The 20396-nt window shown below is 30.7% G+C and overlaps 4 protein-coding genes and 5 non-coding genes across 10 annotated transcripts in view; 1 reads left to right on the top strand and 8 right to left on the bottom strand.

Moving 5' to 3' along the window:
• Positions 1-2306, bottom strand: part of LOC111683726 (SET and MYND domain-containing protein 4) — a 4162-nt gene extending 1856 nt beyond the window's left edge. Inside the window, exons 1-6 of the mRNA XM_023445827.2 lie at positions 1875-2306; positions 1583-1778; positions 1159-1515; positions 848-1090; positions 445-780; positions 45-384 (exon numbers count right to left, since the gene is read on the bottom strand). Coding sequence (XP_023301595.2) covers positions 45-384; positions 445-780; positions 848-1090; positions 1159-1515; positions 1583-1778; positions 1875-2190 — 1788 coding nt within the window. The 5' untranslated portion in view covers positions 2191-2306. The remainder of the gene's footprint in view (positions 1-44; positions 385-444; positions 781-847; positions 1091-1158; positions 1516-1582; positions 1779-1874) is intronic.
• Positions 2307-2783: 477 nt separating this feature from the next.
• Trnat-ugu lies at positions 2784-2855 on the bottom strand. The gene has a single exon. It is a non-coding gene; the product is annotated as a tRNA-Thr (tRNA).
• A 713-nt stretch (positions 2856-3568) lies between these two features.
• Trnat-ugu lies at positions 3569-3640 on the bottom strand. The gene has a single exon. It is a non-coding gene; the product is annotated as a tRNA-Thr (tRNA).
• Positions 3641-4001: 361 nt separating this feature from the next.
• Trnat-ugu lies at positions 4002-4073 on the bottom strand. Its single transcript has one exon. It is a non-coding gene; the product is annotated as a tRNA-Thr (tRNA).
• Positions 4074-4387: 314 nt separating this feature from the next.
• Positions 4388-4459, bottom strand: Trnat-ugu. Its single transcript has one exon. It is a non-coding gene; the product is annotated as a tRNA-Thr (tRNA).
• A 198-nt stretch (positions 4460-4657) lies between these two features.
• Positions 4658-4729, bottom strand: Trnat-ugu. The gene has a single exon. It is a non-coding gene; the product is annotated as a tRNA-Thr (tRNA).
• Positions 4730-5577: 848 nt separating this feature from the next.
• LOC111683722 (programmed cell death protein 2) lies at positions 5578-17132 on the top strand. The gene is made up of 4 exons (XM_023445821.2): positions 5578-5600; positions 15836-16120; positions 16181-16265; positions 16332-17132. The coding sequence occupies exons 1-4, from the start codon at positions 5593-5595 to the stop codon at positions 17049-17051; spliced, it is 1098 nt and encodes a 365-aa protein (XP_023301589.2). The 5' UTR covers positions 5578-5592; the 3' UTR covers positions 17052-17132.
• Positions 8647-15169, bottom strand: LOC111683741 (protein tamozhennic). 2 transcript variants are annotated; one of them, XM_023445852.2, is made up of 5 exons: positions 14682-15169; positions 12159-12321; positions 11894-12093; positions 11565-11832; positions 8647-11500 (listed from the first exon to the last, which is right to left on the bottom strand). In XM_023445852.2, exons 2-5 carry the CDS (start codon positions 12280-12282, stop codon positions 9213-9215), a joined length of 2880 nt encoding a protein of 959 aa, XP_023301620.2. In that variant the 5' UTR covers positions 12283-12321; positions 14682-15169; the 3' UTR covers positions 8647-9212. The 2 variants fall into 2 exon arrangements, with proteins under 2 accessions (XP_023301620.2, XP_046810574.1); XM_046954618.1 differs by lacking the exon at positions 14682-15169 and adding an exon at positions 12905-13061.
• LOC111683720 (N-alpha-acetyltransferase 35, NatC auxiliary subunit homolog) lies at positions 17057-19859 on the bottom strand. The gene is made up of 5 exons (XM_023445820.2): positions 19709-19859; positions 18667-19649; positions 18431-18612; positions 17350-18369; positions 17057-17284 (listed from the first exon to the last, which is right to left on the bottom strand). Exons 1-5 carry the CDS (start codon positions 19717-19719, stop codon positions 17144-17146), a joined length of 2337 nt encoding a protein of 778 aa, XP_023301588.2. The 5' UTR covers positions 19720-19859; the 3' UTR covers positions 17057-17143.
• Between the last annotated feature and the right edge of the window lie 537 nt (positions 19860-20396).

The following is a 20396-nucleotide window of genomic DNA, read 5'->3' as shown; positions in this document are numbered from 1 at the left end:
TCTATCCAGCTATCTCTTTATCTGATAAAAGCATATCTACCCACCTGCATCACTTTTAAACCCTTCAAAATATTGGTACACTCCAAACATTTGGGGCACTTAATCATAAAGTCGTTGCAAGATGGTGGCACCTCAACAACAGCAGTACAATTATTGGGTGCATCACAACGGAAACGGATAATATCGGTGCGCAATTTATCAAATGTTGGCCAATCCTCTAAACAAGCATCACAACAACATTCAAACTTATATAAATCCAGTAATTTTGTTTGACGTTCATTACGTTCCTCTTGCGTATAAATGGGACCATAATTTTCTGATATTTGCAGGCCAGCTTCAATCGGTTTAACGGTGTTAATGTGTATAGTAGTGCCTCGGAAATATCTGAAAAAAATCAATTTTATTTAAAACTTCATATAATAGGATCATGATTAAGAAATTTACCTTACAACACCTGGATCACAGGAGTGATTGAATAAAGCTAAATTGGGATATAAAGCACCACCAATAAATAGTGTCTTTTCACTGCCATCCCGTTGAGATTTATGCAATTCAGCCACTTCGTGAGTGTTGAATTGTAAAAATTGTAAACTTCTTAAAACCAAAGCCTCAATTTTTACAATATCTTCCGATTTGGCATTATCGCCAAAGTAGTTCGATTTTAGTAAACATTTGGTTAGAAAGCGGGCCATTAAAGTATGTTGAAAGAAATTTGAAGCGGTTCTAGTGTCTTCATGTCTTAACAAGTGAGAAACTCTTCTATAATCGTCTTTCGGTAATCTGTAATTTAAATTTGAAATCGTTTTAGAGACAATTTATTTTTTTAATAAAGAATTTATTTCCTCACTGTTGTATTTGTTCTATATAGAGTTTTGTATCCACTTTATCGGCAATTTGTAAAAATTCCTTTACCGATTTATTGGCAAATATACGCAGAGCCATATGACAATTAACCGAGGCACCCGAGCGCCAAATTGTAGGTAGCATGCCACATTCGTATTTGTGATAGGAGTTTATTGCTCTTTGCTGGCATTTTTCGGAACAGTAGATAACATCGGCACATTTGGGACAGGCCACTGGTATGGCAGTTCTAGAATAAATATGACATGATAGCGTTATAAAAAAGGATTAATTTAACCTATTCCCGTTATTTCTTACCTTATAAAACAATGATCACAATGGGACTTAGAGAATTTTTCTAAAAGCACTGCCACAAAGGGTTTCTCGATCAAAATTTCTTCGCCTACTTTAATATCAGTAGCTGCACGAGCGAAACGACCTTCTTGACGACTCTCATCAAAACGTATAGAAGGACTTAGTAGTTCCTTTTCATCTGGAATAGCCAAACTGGGTATAATTTCAGGGGAAATGCCTTTTTTCTTTTGGAACTCAATTTGTTTATTGGTGCGAGGATCTCTTTCCAACATTTTAATCATGGTCATGGCATCCATAATCATTTTAGAACGTTTATCAGATTGTACAGAAGGTGCATCATCCAAAGCGGTAATAAATTTTCTGTAAAAACAATGATAGTATATTTAATAGATACAAGAGAAATTAGATTAATTAGAGAAGTAAATACTTGAAACAGTGAATGGTATTGGGGTAATCCTTTTTGGCCATATAACATCTGGCCTGGCGATCGTAGAGTTTATACAACAAATCTTTGGGATAGCCATAATCCAAAGAACGCTTTATATCAATTAAAGTCTCATCGTACTTTTCCATATGATAAAGAGAAGCCGAACGATTGGCCAAAATAATAGCTTTTTCGAGAACTGTATCATAGTGACAAACAGAGAACAATGTTATTATTAAAGAGAGAGAGAAAGAGCTATATAAACACTCTTTTGTATTTACTCTTAAATATATACCTTTATCCTCCGGCAAAGCTACATAACTTTTGGTATATAAAACCATAGCCTCCAGCCATTGTTTTGATTTAAAAGCTAAATTGCCCTTTTCCTTAAATTCAGCTGCTGCAACCGAATTTTTACCCTCAAACTCTCGTTTTATGGACAATTTATCGTCTTGTTCCGGGACACCTTTTAAATTCTCTAAAAATTTTACACGTTCTAGATCATTTTTGCACAATTTAATTTTTTCAATTTCCTCCTCGAAATTGTTAATAGAATTTTTCAAATTCAAATAGTAATCGGCAAAGAAACCAGTTCTCTCAATAAACGACATTTTTGCACTTGTTTTTTTAATTATTTTTAATTTATTTTAAGAATAAATTTAAATAAATTATTTAACTTATTTGTAGTACAAGCTAATGTATTGACATTAACTGTAGGAAAACTCAACGAAAACTGCACTAATTTTCAAAAAGTAAGAAAATTTTATGTCTAACAACGTGGGGAGGTAGATATGTACCTAATAGATACATACATTCTACTCATTTTGCCAGATATTTTTAGATCCACGAATATATGAATTCAACTAGTGGCCATTATAGGTTTAAAGAGAATTCTAACATTTTAAGAGATTTTTGTTTATGTTTATAGAAGGTGATGCCAGAAGATGCAGATCAAAAAACCTCTAAAATTTGTTTACAAGTTTGATTATATGAATTATTTATATTTTTTATTATACGATGTTGTACATATTTTATAAATATTTCTGAGCGTCACAGCTTTCATGTTTCATTCGGCTTCCATAAATATTATTTTTGTAATAACTTTTAGAAACAGAATTGCCATAAGTCCAGAATTCAGTAATATTTACATTTTTGTTTTTAATTTAAAAAATCTTTAATTAAAAAAAAAAACTTTTTAATGAGTTGCCTCCTGTGAGGATTGAACTCACGACCCCTGGTTTACAAGACCAGTGCTCTGCCACTGAGCTAAAGAGGCTTACATTTTTCGCTCGTCTTTATAACGGGTTTTTTAATTTTGCTTCTACTCTCTCCTCGCTGAGTGTGACTCAATTTTCAGCGTTTAAACGGGTGTACATACTTTCATCACATTCTTTATTTTGAATTTAATATGACTAATTGTTTTTCTCTGTTTACTTATTTACTTTCTTTTGTATTGTTTTTGTGTTAGAATGCAAACGAAATGGTTTACAAAAAAATGAACACAAATCTTATAAAAAGATGTTTGAGAATTATAAAAATCTTTAATTTTAAATAACTAAATTGATATAATATTTTTAAAAATGTAATTGATTATTTTCGATCGTATTGGACTACATGTTGCTGAGTATGTTTATGTAAAAAGTTACAGTAAAATGTTTATAAACAATAGTTTTTAACAACATATTTTTAAAGGAAATGTTGCTTCAACATATCCATTGAAATATGTATGTATATTTAATGCATATGTTTATAGTCATGTTTAGCAACATGTAAATTTGCCAAAGGAAATTTGTTTTTAGTCCATAGAACTCTATACTAATTTAAAATTCTTATCAACCCTAGTTTTATCTTACAAAAACTTTCTTTTAAGAAACGATCAAAAAGCCGCCCGTTTTACTAGAGTTCGGAATCGTTTTCAAATCTTTTAAATTCATAACAAATATTCAATAGTTAAATTTTTATAAAAATCAAACCTTCAGCATGAAATGTTGCCTCCTGTGAGGATTGAACTCACGACCCCTGGTTTACAAGACCAGTGCTCTGCCACTGAGCTAAAGAGGCCTGTGATTTCGACAAGTTTTTTAAAATATTTCAATTGAAGGAAATGTGAAATGTAACATAAAATTTTAGAAATTATTAAAGATTCTATTTACTACTCGATAATTATTAAACATATTTTTAGTCACAATCTGACATCTTCAAACAATATATAAGTGATAATAATGATAAACGATATCAGTACGATATAGTTAGGTATTACTATCTCGTATTGAAATTACATAATTAATATCGAAATATTGTTAAATAAGTTTTCCCTCATAATTGGCTTCAAAGTAATAAGTAGAAAAATTTTTAATTGCAAACTAATGTTCTAGTTACACTGTAATTCAAAAAATTTTTTATTAAAAAAAGTTTAGTGGTTTGCCTCCTGTGAGGATTGAACTCACGACCCCTGGTTTACAAGACCAGTGCTCTGCCACTGAGCTAAAGAGGCTTTTAACTTCGACGAGTTTTATTACAATTTAAAATTATCCAGGAAACGCTTACTCAACCCATTACTTGAGAGTAATATTTACATAATTTGATAAAAAAACAGAGTAGGAATCAGAGCTTACAAAATAAATTTACTTAACGCCACCATTACAAGTGGAATTTAAAGTAAGGACTTGGTAATGATTATGTCTTACAAAGTAATGTTTTTTACTAGAAATAAGAACGAACTTTTTCGATTTTTTATTCGAATTTTAAACTACATCGATTGGTATCACTTGTCATTTGTCTGATACATATGTACACATAAAAATGTTTTGCCTCCTGTGAGGATTGAACTCACGACCCCTGGTTTACAAGACCAGTGCTCTGCCACTGAGCTAAAGAGGCTTTTTATTTCGGCGAGTTTTATTTATATCTATGTATTTACATGTAATATACAAATGCTTATTTGCCGTACTTAAAAGAACGATTTAAATTTGAAAGGTTTGGCTTAAAGAAATTACTTTTATAGTATATTTCAAGATAATTGTTACAAGTGGATTTGTAATTTGTTTTAAGCTTTAAAATATTAAAAAGTTTCTTTTTTGCCTCCTGTGAGGATTGAACTCACGACCCCTGGTTTACAAGACCAGTGCTCTGCCACTGAGCTAAAGAGGCTTACAAAATCGACGAGTTTATTTACATTTAAAATTAAGCCCAAAGAAGATTACTCAACCCATTACATTACAGCAATATATTTTAATTGCTTTTGTTTGAAAAATATATAAATAGAACTTTGTTTTAAGTCCAAATTAATATGGTTTATTATCTTTATATTACAGATAAAAATGTCTTACTAGTCCAAACCAACTTTCCAGATAGATAGATAGATAGATAGATAGATAGATAGATAGATAGATAGATAGATAGATAGATAGATAGATAGATAGATAGATAGATAGATAGATAGATAGATAGATAGATAGATAGATAGATAGATAGATAGATAGATAGATAGATGGAAATATATATCATATAATAATCTGAATTTTCATTAACCAAAACATGTTTCCAAATATTTTCATTTTGGTAAAAGTGTTTTGTATTATTCTTGAAAATTACTTTTGTTATAAATACTTAATAAAAAATCTAATTAAAATACTTTGAAGCAATGAAAATCATGTTTTATATTTTTGTTTAAATTTAATAGTTGTTTTTATTGTTTATTTAATCCAACGTAATACAGACTCATTACTTTACAATTTTATTGCAAAACTCTTTCAATCTCATTACATACATACATTCGCAACTACAATATTCTTTAACACTTTCTTTTAATTAATTTTATTAATTAAGATCTATGCATTTCTTTCTCTCTTTTTATTAATATTTTTTTGTTTGTTTTAATTATTTTCTTTCAGGTGTTTAACAACCTTTTGTTTTTGAAAAATATTTAAATTATATGAAAACTGAACGCATTAAAATCATACATACACATATCATATGTACTATATGATACGTATGTAGTTATAAATATTAAAATGTTTAGGTAAGTAGTGTTTAAACGGTTTTATTATTGTTATTAAATATTTATTATTAAATATAAGTTATATTTTCTAAAAATTAATATACTTTTAGGTAAAATTTTAAAGATTTTTTTATTAGTAAAAGTTTTTCAGTTTTATTTTACATTTTGTTTTCACTTTTTGTTAAAATTTAAACCATTTCTTTTGGGAGCTCATAGTTTTGTTTAATAAGTTTTAGTTTTGTTTCTTTATGTTTAACATTAATTATGGTTATTTTTTCTTTTTCAGTTAATATATAGTATATATTTTTAAGATAAATATATATTCAATATATTTGTTGTATTTACGACAAGTTTCATTAGTTTTCTATAGGATTCTTGTAGAGTTTTGTATAAATGTTTATTTAGGATAGTGATAGAATTGTTAGAAAAGATAATTATAACATTTTAAAGAAAGGTAATTTAAAAACGTTTTAGCACCTTGTTTGGCGTTTCAGGTATTTTATAATTAATCTCTGTAAACTAGCTATTGGACTGCTTCAAACTTTTGCTACCTCTTATTCTGACAGGCAATCCTCACTTTATCAATTCAATCATCAAAAATCTATATACAGAACTATTCTGTATAATTAACTTCCATTGGAGTGTTTCCAAAAGGGGTCTTCATAATTAGCCTGATATGAAATACTACAAATGACCAAAATATTATTTGATGTTTCATAAACACGAGGATATTGATTGAGCAGATCAAATTCTTACTAAGACGCGGTTAATTACATTATTGAAATGTTCTTCGGATAGAAAGGAACTGGGTTATTAGATTGGATCCATAATTGATTGGTGCTACGTTCTTGGGTCGGGGACAAACAGCATAGCTTGATCGTCTCAAAAAGTTATTCTAAGCTGATTTTTTACACTTTAAGTTTAAGGATATAAACTTATTTAATAAGAATTTATTGCAAAGTTTTTAGCCCTATTCCAAAATTAAGATCCCATGCGTTAGGTTATTTAAATTTTTTGAAGCAGTCATTTCTTTACCCATTGCTTTTGTTACAAGGTCTTTTAATATTATTCAAATATAGTGAATGATAATAAATATATTTCAAATTTCAGAAAATACTTTGCAATTCGTTTTTATATGCAAAAATTCGACAGAATTTTGATTTATTTTTATAAAAATGTTAAAATTTTAACAAAAATAAATAAATAAATAAATAAATAAAAAAGAATTTTAAATATACAGTTTTTTGTTTGAACTTTTTCTTAGGTCAGGTTTCTTACTATTTAGTTACACTAGGTTTAACTTGCTGTTAGATTAAACTCGGAACAAATTAAGGCGGACTTTAACCGATGATTGTGTTTTTCAGCTATGGATATAGAATCAGTTAACTTAGTATTGCCAACTTTTCAGTCAAAAACGTAAACAGCTGTTTTTTTGCCAATATTACTTTCGTAAAATGTAAAATTTTAGAAAAAATATAAATTAACATTTAAAACAGCAATAATATTGATAAAAGAAATCAGTAAATTACTAGTTACATAAAATATTTAATTTTACTTCTTTCGAATTCATTTTTTTATTGTTTTTGTTGATTGTGTGTTCTCACTTATAACTTAGGCTTAATTGGCCAATTACACTCAGTTAAACTAAGACAATAAGGGCGGGTTTCTTACTACTCTGTTAAACTGGGCTCAACTTACTGTTAGATTAAACTCGGAACAAATTTAGGTGGACTTTAACCGATGATTGTGTTTTCAGTTATGGATTTATGTTCAGTTAACTTTGTTAGTATTGACAACTTTTTACTCAAAAATATAAACAGCTGTTTTTTGCAAATAATAGTTTTGTAAAATTAAAAATTTTGGAAAAATTTTAAATAAACATTTCAAACAATAAAAAATAAAACAAAACAAATCAAAAAATTGCAATTTTCTTAAAATATTATGTTTTTGTTCTTCCGAAATCATTGTTTTATTGTTTTTGTAAATTGTGTTTTCTCACTTATATAACTTAAGTTTAATTGGCCAATAACACTTAGGGCGAGTTTTTCCGATAAAGATAATCTACATTGTTTTATTTATTATTGTTTTAAATGTTTATTTAACATTTTTGCAAAATTTTCCATTTTACAAAAGTATTGTTCGCAAAAAACAGCTATTCATTGTTTATGTTTTTGAGTGAAAAGTTGACAATACTAACAAAGTTAACTGAGCTTATATCTAAAGCTGAAAAACACAATCATCGTTTAAAGTCCGCCTAAATTTGTTCCGAGTTTAATCTAACAGCAAGTTAAGCCTAGTTTAACTGATGTGAAAGAAACCCGCCCTAAGTAACTTTACTGATTACTGAAAAACACGAAACATGTATTTAACCTGGTTTAACCAAAGAATGAAGATTATCTTTATCAGAAAAAAACCCGCCCTTAGTGATATTAAAATATAAAAACTTCTTAAGGGCTGATTTTAGAGTAGACCTTAATGGACGAAATGATATCTTGACTTTATGAAATCTTACTTTAACAACTCATGAAAACTAATTACTATTGAATGAAGTAAATATATAGTAGAATAAAATGTTATTCGTGTAATTGCAATTTCGTCCCTTACGATGAACTATAAAACCTAAACGAAAGATCTTTAAGGGATTTTTGTTTTCAAGGTGTATTTTCTTTCATAAATTATAAAACTTAAAACTTGTTCTTTTTTAAGGGGGAGGCACATTTTGGAAACTTATGTGTAGTTATTAAATTTATACTCATTTTGTTTTTGCTTATTTCTAAAGTTCAAGGAAGATTACTATATTAAGTTATATGTATATTTGTTTATGTGAAAAAATAAATTCGAAATAAATATGCAAATTTTAACTAAAATAAAAATAAGAAAAGAAAATGGCCGGTATTCCATAGTTTTTGAAATTAAAAACTTTGTATCGTTTATATCGTAAACAAAATATTTAAAAACAAATTTTTTTTTCTTTTCTACTGAGAATTCAAATTTAAAACAAAAACTTGCCCAATATTTATGAAAAAATCCTTAAAAAGTTATTAAACAAATGAATCATAAAATTAAGTTGTGATTAAATATTGTTTTATTTCATTTTAAGTATTCTTTTGTTTTTTTTGTAATTATAAAGCGTATTATGTATTACATACATAATTGCAAGTATGCAAGTAAGATTATAGTATATTTTGCATTTTATAATTATTTATCAAATTTGATGTATTATTTAGGTTGTATTAGAAAGACGATTGCCACAAATAAATGTTTACAATTTGACTAACATACACGTACAACTAACATGTTTTAAATTCTTCAGTCCATTTTGTTTTCATATTGTTGAAAAAAATTCATGTTTTATTTTTTTGTTTATTTTAGGATATAATATAGCTAAGTCTGGGATCTTTAAGATCTTTTGTAGTTAATAATAATAAAAAACAAAACAAAAATTATTTAAAAATAAAGGTAGTAAGTAGATTGATTATTATATGTATAATGATGAGAAGTGAAAGAGTGTGAATAAGGAAACCTTAATATTTTATTTTTTCCACAGAACAAACTTAAAAAAAGAGAAAATCATCCAATGCAGGTACGTTTTTATGAAATAATTTCTTTAGGTTTTCTTTAGCTCATGCAATTTTAAGCACATGTTGGGGTATTGTGAGCCACACTAGTGCCTGCTCCTCCGGCAGCAGTAGAAGTTGTGGATGAATCCAAATTAAAGTCTTTAGAGCGACAGCACATTTCACAAATACGCTTTGTATTGGGATTAAGGAAGGTACAAAAACTACAACTCCATTCGGAGGGACTAGAAACAATAATTTGGGTTGCATTAGGGGTTGCGCTTGAGGAACCAACAGATGCAGTTGTTTTTCTTGTTGTCGTTGACGTTGAGGATTTTTTGCGTTGTGTGCTGCCATTTGCCGTATTTGTTACAGAGTCATTATTGTTATTGTTCATTGTCTTGGGTGGTGTTTTATTGTCATTAGTTTTTGGTTGTGTTTTATTGGGATGATGATTTGGATTAATGTTGTTGGTATTGGATTTTGAGGTTTCATTGGTTTGTTTAAGGGCCGATTTTATTTTCTTTGTATTATTGTCCATTGAAGTTTTCTGCCTTTGGCTACCGTTTATAGAGGAAGAAGCAGAAGCTGTAATTTCCATTTTCGTATTATTTTTCGATGAATATTTTGTATTTTCAAAAGTTCTGCTTTTTTGTTTAGGTTCCTGTTGTGGCTGTACCTGTTGTTGCTGCTGTTGTATTGTAGTTTTATTATCATTTCCTGCATAATTAGATCTTCTCTTCTCAGCCGAACTGCTCTGACTGGTTGAAGTATCGTTATTAATATTAAGCGAGTCCAAATCTAAAGATTTAACTAAAAAGTCTTCCCGTTCACCCAGATCTTTTGAGTAGCCTGATCTTTCTAAATTTTGAAAAACATAATTCCATGACTCAAACGAACCTACACCGTCTTGATTCTTTGTAAATTGTGTAGGAGAACGCAAGTGACTGCGTTCGTTCTCTTGTGGCGGCAAATTCATGAAATCATCGTTAGCTGACTCATAACTTATATCTGTTGTGTCGCCCCGATCTGCCGAGTTGTATGAAGATTTTCGTACATTCATTGCATTCTGTAGAGGTTTGCGATTTTCCCTTGGCGTTGGTTTAGCATACACATAAAAATCGTCATTTATAACAGTGGGTTTGCAGGTGGTAGCATAATGCTGTTGCTGCTGGCAAGACGAAGCGGCAGGCGGAACAAGGGGACTTTCCATAATATTGCCCATATTGTAACGTTTATCCATTATATGATTGGATGATTCATAACCATGGCGATATGGATTGAGCGGATCAAATTGTTGTGGTGTGGTTGGTGGCATTATTGAAGGATCTTCGAAATTAATTAGTTGTTCAGGCTGATAAGAACGCTGTCTTTGAAGGGATTCTTTGGCTAAGGAAGGATTTTGCACGCCATGAATATGGTTCGTTTGATTGTAACCGGCTGAATTTAACATACAATTCTGGGGTAATTTCGAGACTGAGGAATACATGTGTTGATCTGCAATGTGGGCATACGTTGGTTCTTGAGGACCCACATAGTTGGAGGATTGAATATTATCATAAGCTGATAATTGATTTGAAATATTTAGTGGCAAGGGAAAACGATTACCGGAAACATTATAAGGATGAGAATACGTTGAGTTGGAGTTAAGATTGCAATTACTGCCACCGCCACTTACAACACCCGATGTAGCTGTTCCAGCTACAGCATTAGCGGTAACAGCAGCATATGAAATGGTGCTACTACCACCACCCATCGAATTGCCATCAATACAATCGTAAGGTGTTTCATATAAATGTTGTTGCTGCTGATTAAGATGCTGATAGTAATGATGTGGTTGGTGTGGCTGTTGCTGGTGATGTTGTCCTGTGCAACCTTGTTGTTGATGATCGAATGAATGACGATGTGGCAAAATGTTATGATGATGACTGGCTGGTTCAGAGTAGTGTTCTAAACTTCTTGAGTGGGACATCTGTGACATAGGTACACCTCCACTATCGTTTAAAATACCTCCATGATGATGATTGTGTTGGTAGTGATGTTGAGGGGGATAGGCCATGTTACTATAAACTAAATTTGATGTAGTTCTTGAAGATTGTTGTTGCTGTTGATGATGTTCAGGTACACAACACATGCCATTTGGCTGAGGCATTGGTCGATGTCTGGAGACTGGTGGTTGCTGTTGATAAAGATTGCACTGACATTGAGCTGGACAAAATTGTGTATTTGTGGAGGTGAAATAATTCGATGACGGTTGTACATCGATATAACCATAATTATCACCGGCCAAAGCTTTCTGTCTAGAACGAAAACGTTTTTCTTCAACTGAATAAGCTAGAGCTTTTACAGCTTGTGAAGCTCCACCTGTAAAGTGTAGAAATGTATAATTTTTATGCAAAACAAATGGATATTCTTTTTTTTCACATACCCGTATATTTTTCACGATAACGAAAAATGTCCAGCCAGGAACAATTAATTCCTATAGTATCTAGACCTGTATAAATGTGTTTTATAATTTGCAATTCAACATAAGCCGTCATAGCGTCACGAGAAACATTTGTAACTTGATCGGGACAAATGGGTCCATCCAAGATAAGGGTGTCATCCGATAAACGGCGATAGCCCATGGCTTCAAATAGTTTTTCAGCATCTAATAAATTCGATTTGATTTCATGTTGATAGAAACCCGAATACATCTAAAGGAATATAATAATATTTATAAATTTTTTTTTTACTTTTATATTTGTAATAGTTTACCTTTAAAATACGAAATTCTTTACGCCATGGTTTTGTAAATAAATTATTTGCATATTGACTTATCGACTCGAACGCCGTTATGGCTTTTTGGGCACTGAAATCCTCTAAATCTCTTATGGAATTCTTTAATACTTTTGCTGTTTCGGGTAAAAAGAATTTACGATCATGTTGCACTATGCATAGGAATTCCTTTAGGCAATCTGCAATGATAAAATAACAATTTCATTTTTCAAATATATTTCAGAAGTTAAAACATTAAATTTACCTTCTAATTGTTTACGTTTCTCTAACTTTACTATACTTTCTTCGGTATCGAAATAGGCCCAATGTCTTTTAACAATTTCATTCCATAGTTCGTGTACAATATCTTGTGTCACAAAGTCCGACATTTTTTATTCGTAAATTTCTTATTTTTCTTCTTGCTTCAACTACAATTAAAAGTTAAATGTTTTTATAAGATGTATGTATAGTTTTAATACAGTTTTAGCAGTATCAGCACAATGACGATGTTAATTTGTGTATTTGTGTTCTATATTCCTTGATAAAAAGAAGGGGAAATCACCGTATTATAAAAGTGGGATACAGCCAGAATCAACTGTTGTTATGGGTATTAAATAGTCATGACATAGTAGCGATTAAAACAAGTTAAACAGAAATATATAATTCGTATTTAAAATAAAAACTAATTTTTTATTGAGATTTATATTTTTGATTCACAAATGAAAATGATTTATTTTTTAATTTAATTATTCTTGGAAATTAAAATTTTTGTGTAAAAAAAAAATTATAAAAAAAAATAGGGAAAAAAGATTTTTAAATATTGTTTCAATTTTTTTTTTTTTTTTTTTTTTTGATAAATGAATTTTTAGTGAATTTCAAAATTTTGGTGATAATAAAACGAAAATAAGATTTGTTAAACTTTCAAGCAAAATGTTGGAATTTAGTCAAATTTCGTCCTTAACAGATGGTGGAAACTGATTTAAATTTAAGTTTTAAAGTTTAAATACAAACTTATGTTGCAAGTATGATTTAAAGTCGTTTTTTGTCGGATTTCGAAAGACTTTTAAAATTAAATTTCTCAACACATCACTATTTTTAATTTAATTCAATTTTTCCACTTTAGAGCAAATAAATATTGCATTTATAAATTATAAAACTTAAAAGAGTTTTTTTTAATCAATTCCAATTTTAACTAATTAACAGCAAACATGCAATTATATACAAAATCTCTGTTCTGATCAGAGCAATTGTATTAATGCACCAAATAATAGTTTATATTTAATAAATAGGACAGCCGGCATTTATACTAATTGTGTACAAAAGTATGTTCATATGTACATTGTACAACACAATAAAATAAAAGGAAAAAATTCGAAAGATTTGGCAAATGAAAGAGAAACAAGTAAGGAATTATATTCGGGAGAGGCCGACCATATAATACCCTATACCTTTTACACAAATATAATGTGATTTAGTTGCCATAATAAAGCATTTAAGTTGAATTGTACCTTGCCTCAGATATACATACTTAAGCCGTTTATTGTTGAATAAAATTGTGGACATTTAAGTGAAATATTGTTGGGGGCTTTTCATACAGGCTAGGGTCATATGAGGACTTATCAAGTTTTGTATAGAACTTGGTTTTTGCAACTTATTGTCGAGATATGAGTATATTAAACATAATTATGAACTTAAAAGCCCTTTTCGGCTGGTTCAGTTGTATGGGGCCTAGGTGAAATAATGGAACAATGTAAACCATTTTCAATAGGCTTCATCTACGGTACCATAAAATATCATGTGCCAAATTTCATTGAATTACCTTCAAAATTGCGAGGTTTACATGGACGGACAAATCTTAATCGACTCAGAAATCGATTCTATGACGATTGTTATACTTTAAGGTATATCACCATTTTAATGTGCGTTACAAACATCAGCACAAACCCAAAATTTACCCTCTCCACTAAAGTGGTGTAGGGTATAAAAATGTGAGCAATAATAAAATGAAAATGTTTATTTTATTCGAAATTAATATTGTACGTTTGTCTGTTTGTGCATAATTCATAATAATAAAAAACCAAAGTCTACTATATAATATTATGATGATCTATATATAAAATTGAGCAGAGCACACCATAGAGGATAATGCGTTGTTGTAACGTCATCAAAGCAAGAAATTGGCAAACTTTCAATTGGAGAAAACTAGGGCCTTTTTTAATAGAAAACAAAAAACCATAATAAAAATACCAACATTATGACAGAAGCAACAAACTATGTACTAAATCAAGTAAAAAAAATTATAAAATGAAATAGACAAATAGAATGTTAAATAAGCAACAATAGTTAATATAGAGTTAATATGACACTTGCAATTATTAAATAAATATCAAAAAATAACAAGTTTCATAAATAAAACAATATAATTTTGCTATGTTTGGATAAAAATTCACTAATATGTATAATTAAATTGTATTCTTCAATTTCATTTATCGTAAAATGTTTTTTGTCAGGAAAATGCATTTGTAAAGATTGCTTAAAAGGATTCTTAACAAACTATAATTAAATGTGGCATCACCTCTAAGAAAAATATCGGGCATGAATGAATGACTGAAGAAACGATGGATGAGTGGATGTATTGATGATAGGAAAATGCAGGTTGTTCTATATGTTATTTTTATAAAAATATTGTATAAATATAAAGAAGAAATGAAACCTTAAAACTGCTGTATAATTTTAAAATATTAAAGATTTCTTAGATATAATATATATAAACAAAATTAATATGTACCTTTAAAACATATATTATTTATAAAACAGTTAGTAGCTGTTCAATATATTGTTTAACAATAATTATTGCTAATTTTAGCGAAAAATCTTATTCTGCATATTATTAATGTTTTATATTCAATTTTTGTTATTCTTATCTCTTTTGTTTATAAAAAAAAAACACAATAAACACAAGTGTATGATGAGTAATAATTATACGACCGGGTATATCTTCCATAAAAGGTATTTTGAAGGTAGTAGGTTGTGCTGATGGTGGGGTAGGTGCTGCTGCTGCTGGCTGGCTGGGTTGAAGTGGTTGTATTATTGTATGTTTTTATTGGGTGGTGTGTTTGTGACCGTAGAAATTTGGTTTAAAACAATCTCTATTTTAGGTTTTTTGTTAAGCTCTTCTTTTCTTTTATTGGTTAAACTATAAAACTTATAGTTTTCTTTATTTGTCTTAAAATAACTTTTCTTTCTACAGGTTTAAAAATATTCACTTGTACATTGTATATGTAAAAAATAAATATTGCATAAATTCCTTCTTTGTCTCTTTTCACAATTTTTTTCTCACTTCCGTTTTTTTTTTCGTTTTTTATAGTTTTTCTTATCATATATGTACAACAAATATTTGCAAAGGAATTTCGTTGTTTTCTTTTAAAAAATTTTTATACTTTTTCTCGTTTAATTTATTATTTAATTTATTTTTCGTTTGTATTTATTATAAACTGTGTTGGTTGTGTTAGATCTTTTATATTAAAAATTTAACAATTTTACGTTTTATTTTCATTTGCGTATAAACTGTGACAAAGACCTGCGCCGATGAATATAAACGGCGTTAATGGCTGACACTAAAAATTTATAAGGTGGCTTAAAATATACTGTAAGCCGGCAGTCAACGATTCTAGTAGTCTGCTAAATTAATAAATAAAATATAAAAAATAGTTTAATAATACTTTGAATTTCATTGTTTTACACAAAAAGAACCAATAAAATTTACAAAAATTCTATAAATAAAAATTCTTAATTATGTGTTGAAATTGAAATACATTTAGAAATAAAAATCGTGTACATCGAGAGGTAGATGTAGTAAAACAAATAAACATGCTGGCAACCCACAAGTTATTTTGTTTTTACACGTGAAATTCCTCGGAGTAAAACTTTTTCATTTCCAAGAGGAAGAAATATAAGAATGCAAGGAATAGATCTAGGATTTGCTGAAGAATGTGAAAGTGAATGGTTAACAAATGCCCACTTTCCAAGTAAACTGGGAGGTAAGCCAGCATGGCTTCATTTGGGAGATTTACCAACAACGGAAGCTTTAAAATGCAGTAAGTGCAACAATCAAAAGAGCTTCTTGTGTCAGATTTATGCTCCTTTCGATGATGATTACAATTTTCATCGTATGGTGTATGTTTTCGTCTGTCGGACAGAATCATGTTTTAGTGCCAATGATAATAGGTGAGTGCATCAAGTTGAGAACAATGTACAATTTAATGGAAACAAATTATTTTTCAATAGCAATATTACAGTTTTACGAAGTCAGTTGCCTTTGCGCAATGAATTTTACCCCGATGTACCACCACCGGAAGAAGGCGAGGCTGTGGTAAATTTCTCCTTTATTTGTAATTTACTTTAATTTTATAAAGTATAATAATATGTTTTTGTTTAGCCTGAAGTTCTTCCCCTCAACACGAAGCTGTGTATGGCCTGTGGTTGTGTGGGTCCCTTGAAATGTGGTCGTTGTAAAAAAGTCAACTACTGTGGAGCACCACATCAAAGATTACACTGGAAAATTCACAAATTGACATGTACAACTGAAGAGTCTGTTCCAGCTAAAGCTCACAACCAGCATATTCCAGAAATTTTGTTTCCAGAATGGGAAATTGATATGAATACTGATGAAGATGACAACATAAGAAATGATTCAAAATCAGATATAGACGAAGAGCAGGAACTGAAAAAGTTGGAACAATTAACAGCTTCAGGTAAAGCAGGAGAGTTCCAAAATTTACCCGAATCGGAGTTGGAAAAGTACACAAAAGGCAGTGAGGAAATAGATGACAAATATTTTCGAAAATTTCGCAAGGAATGCGATAAAGATCCTATGCAAATTATACGTTACAAACGTAATGGGCAAGCATTATGGATAGCTGACACAGAAACTACTATCAAAGAACAATTACACAATATTCCCAAGTGTGGTTTATGTGGTGCTGAACGTGTATTTGAATTTCAAATTATGCCGCAAATGTTGAACTATTTGAAAGATGCCAATGTTGACTGGGGTGTTATAGCTGTCTATACCTGTCCCAAAAGTTGTCCCTTACCAATAGACAAAGGGTATGTAGAGGAATTTTGTCTTAAACAGGATATAGTAAATAGCCAATGACGATATTGTTTCCCTTAAGCTAGGTACACACGTTGTATTTGTGTTTATATTATAAATCAATAAAAATATAATGCATACAAATTTGTTTAGCATTAAGTTAATTTTATAATAGGAAAATGACGATGTTTAGAGAAATCAAATTCAGGTTGACGTTTCGTATCTTTCTGATGACCTTTCGCCAAAACATTCATTACAATATAATTAGTTTTCGCCACCTGCAGCATGTCCAGAATCTGAAAAAAACAGCAATATAGTCAAATATATTACAAATAATTGATTGATTGATTGTAGCTTATACCTCTTGTTCAGGATTTTGTATCGATTCCAAAGCATTTCGTGCCTGATCAAAGTGCTTGGCCGCCAAATCATAAATATCTGATGATGGCGGACTCATCATGTGTTCCCTTATACTCTTGAACTCTTCATACGATACTGGTGGTGGTGAAGTCAAATTAGCAAATGGCGCAAATCGGCGATTAAAACGAATTTCTTCATTGTCAAACTTGGGCATGGGTTGACGTATTCGACCATCTTTAGTTAAGGCACACATGGCCTTATAAAAGCCACCGCACATATTCATTAGTGCGTGATAGTAGAAAATTTCCTGACGATATGATTTCTGTTGCTGTTTTTTGTTCTTTTTTGGCTTGGGCTTATTTCGATTTTTGGCTTGCAACTTGCTCAGTTGTTCCTTTTCGTATTCCTCTTGGGCCAATAGATTTTTCTCAGTTCTTGTCAGAGCCGATACAATGAATCCTATGAGCAGTTCATAGGGATACCAGTAAATGTATAGAAATTCATGTACTGAATACAACTCCAGCTCAAAGCCAGACATTAAATACAGCATCATAGCTCTGAAGCAATTGTAAAGTACCCATGTAGCGAACTGGGTACTAAACTTTAGGGCTGTAGCAGCAGGTTCATTTCCTTCGACAGCTTTCTCATTTGCCAACATGCTAAGATGTGAGTCCAGACGAGCTGCTTTGACTTGTATGCTGTCGAAGCTTTCAATAAATCTACCTAACTTGTCACGTTGACGAGCGCGATTAAAGCCACAAATACGCAAAAATTGTGTAAATGTGCTGATGCAGTAGCGAAAGAATGAGTCCAAATTCAACTGAATATCACGTTCCATAGCCAGAGGATTTTTGGGATTCAAAATCGGTGGTGAATTGAACACCCGCACAGAGTCCCATAGGAAATCTTTGACAGGAATTGTGCCAAAAATCAAGCGGCGACTTGATATAAAAAGACCTTGAAGTACACTGCGCGAAAGTATGCATTGTCCTGATTTACGACTAAATTCTATAAAAAAGTTCTACAACACAAAATGGTTAAAAGTAGTAGAGTTTCGTGATATAATTGTCATTTTATCCTACCAGTGCTGAATAGTAGTCTCGCATACGTATAACTTTGCAGGCATATTTAAGACGTTGCACCAATTCCTCTAGAAACATTATACTAGAAGGTCGATCACGCATTTTAACGCTACGCGGAAATGTAGGTGGTTGACTGCGATCGTGAATACGAGGTGAAAAACCAATAGGATTGGGAGAGTCAGCTAAAATAATGAAATATAGATTATAAACTATTCTTAACAACTGTAGTTACTTACATCCTTCTATGGGCTGTGTGCCTTTGTCAATGGTTTTCTTTATCTGCGGCGTCAATTCCAAAGAAGTATTCAAATGCTTATAAATCTCATTTATAACCGCTTCATCGATGCTATTGACCATGGCACAGTCCAAACTATAAATGGCTTGATAAAAATGGCGCATAAAACGCAGACGGTGAACTACCGCCATAATATCTTCAGGCTGGGGAGCCATCTTGCTCTGTCTAACTAAATCGTCTTCAGCCTCCTTAAGCATTGCATGAATTAATGAAGCTTGAAACGAATCTTCCGGCGCCAAAAGTGAAGAATTGCCATAAAGTTGAAAATCTTCTTCTTCATTGACATTGCTTGATATAATAATGTTCTTAATGTGGATAATTAAATGTCGGACAGCATGGCAGAATGCCTTCAAAGACTTATCCTCTATTTTGGCCGGAGCATGCAAATAGAAACAAGTAAATAAGACCTGATCCATTGAATTTCCCTCTAGCCAGGACACTATACAGGTGAATAAAGCATCAAATATGCCAATAAGCTCTTCATTTGTTAAGTTATTCAGCTTTAAAACACCCGCCTCTACCGCCGACTCAAATGTATGAGGAGTGGCATCATTTTTATTATAGCCCATGCCCACATCCATCTTTGGATCCATCATTTCAATGGCAGACATGGCTTCAAACAAACCAAACAGCATATCCTGAGCTAATTCACCTAAATTCAATTCACTGCAGGCTGATTTAAAACTTTGTGTTATATCGACCCAACCATATTTGGGATATTCACTAGCGTCCTCATTATTCGTACGCATCATGCGTTGAACTTCTGGATCCATAAAACCACCACAATCTTCCATTGGATATTGGCCAGCTTCGGATGTTTCCGAATCTATGGAATCCATTATGGAGGCCAACTGCACATTACCGGTGGAAGCAGCAGCCGCGGCTGTAGCAGCTGTTGCAGCCTGAAAACCAGGTTCATTTACACTATTTACAAATGAATGTAATTATTTTATGGAATCTTTATTTAACTAACAATTACTTACATTGGATGCATAACTTATTTAGCATAACCAACTATAATTTTTGTAAATATTTTTTTAATTTTCTTTTTAAAGCCTAAATTTGTCCAAAAGAGTAAAAAAACCAACAAAAATCTGTCAGGGGATACAGTTTTTTTTTTGACAGTCATCTGTTTTGCTAAATTAATACAGAGTTGTATAAAATGGTAGTAGAACAGTTTACATTATGTAAAAAATGTATAGTTTAACTTAGTTGCGAATGTACATTAAGTAAAATGTAAAGATGAAACTTTACATTTACATAAAAATTTGATAAACAAAAATTTTAAGATTTCATTTTAAGTCGAATTTTTAAAAAATTTTAATTTTGACACGTGGTAGACTCGATATTGAACTTCACACTGTGATATTAGTCATGTAATTATCCATAGGTGTGGCTTATGGTAGGTTATTGTTAGGGTTCTATAAATCGACTTTCGAACAACCGACTTTTTGTCGAAAAAAGTCGAAAAGTCAACTATTTTGTTCCAAAAAAGTCGATAACTCGACTATCGTCTGTGAAAAAAGTCGAAAAGTCAACTTTGTTAATAAAAGTCGAAAAGTCGGAAAAAGTCAAAAAAAAAGTCGAAAACTCGAAAATTTAGAAATAAGTCAAGAAAAGGCGAAAATTTTAAAAAAGTGGGGAAAAAGTGAAAAACTCTAAAATAGTCAG

Source organism: Lucilia cuprina, chromosome 6 (assembly GCF_022045245.1).
Source record: "Lucilia cuprina isolate Lc7/37 chromosome 6, ASM2204524v1, whole genome shotgun sequence".
Classification (NCBI taxonomy): domain Eukaryota; kingdom Metazoa; phylum Arthropoda; class Insecta; order Diptera; family Calliphoridae; genus Lucilia; species Lucilia cuprina.
This window is presented reverse-complemented; position numbering and strand designations above follow the sequence as displayed.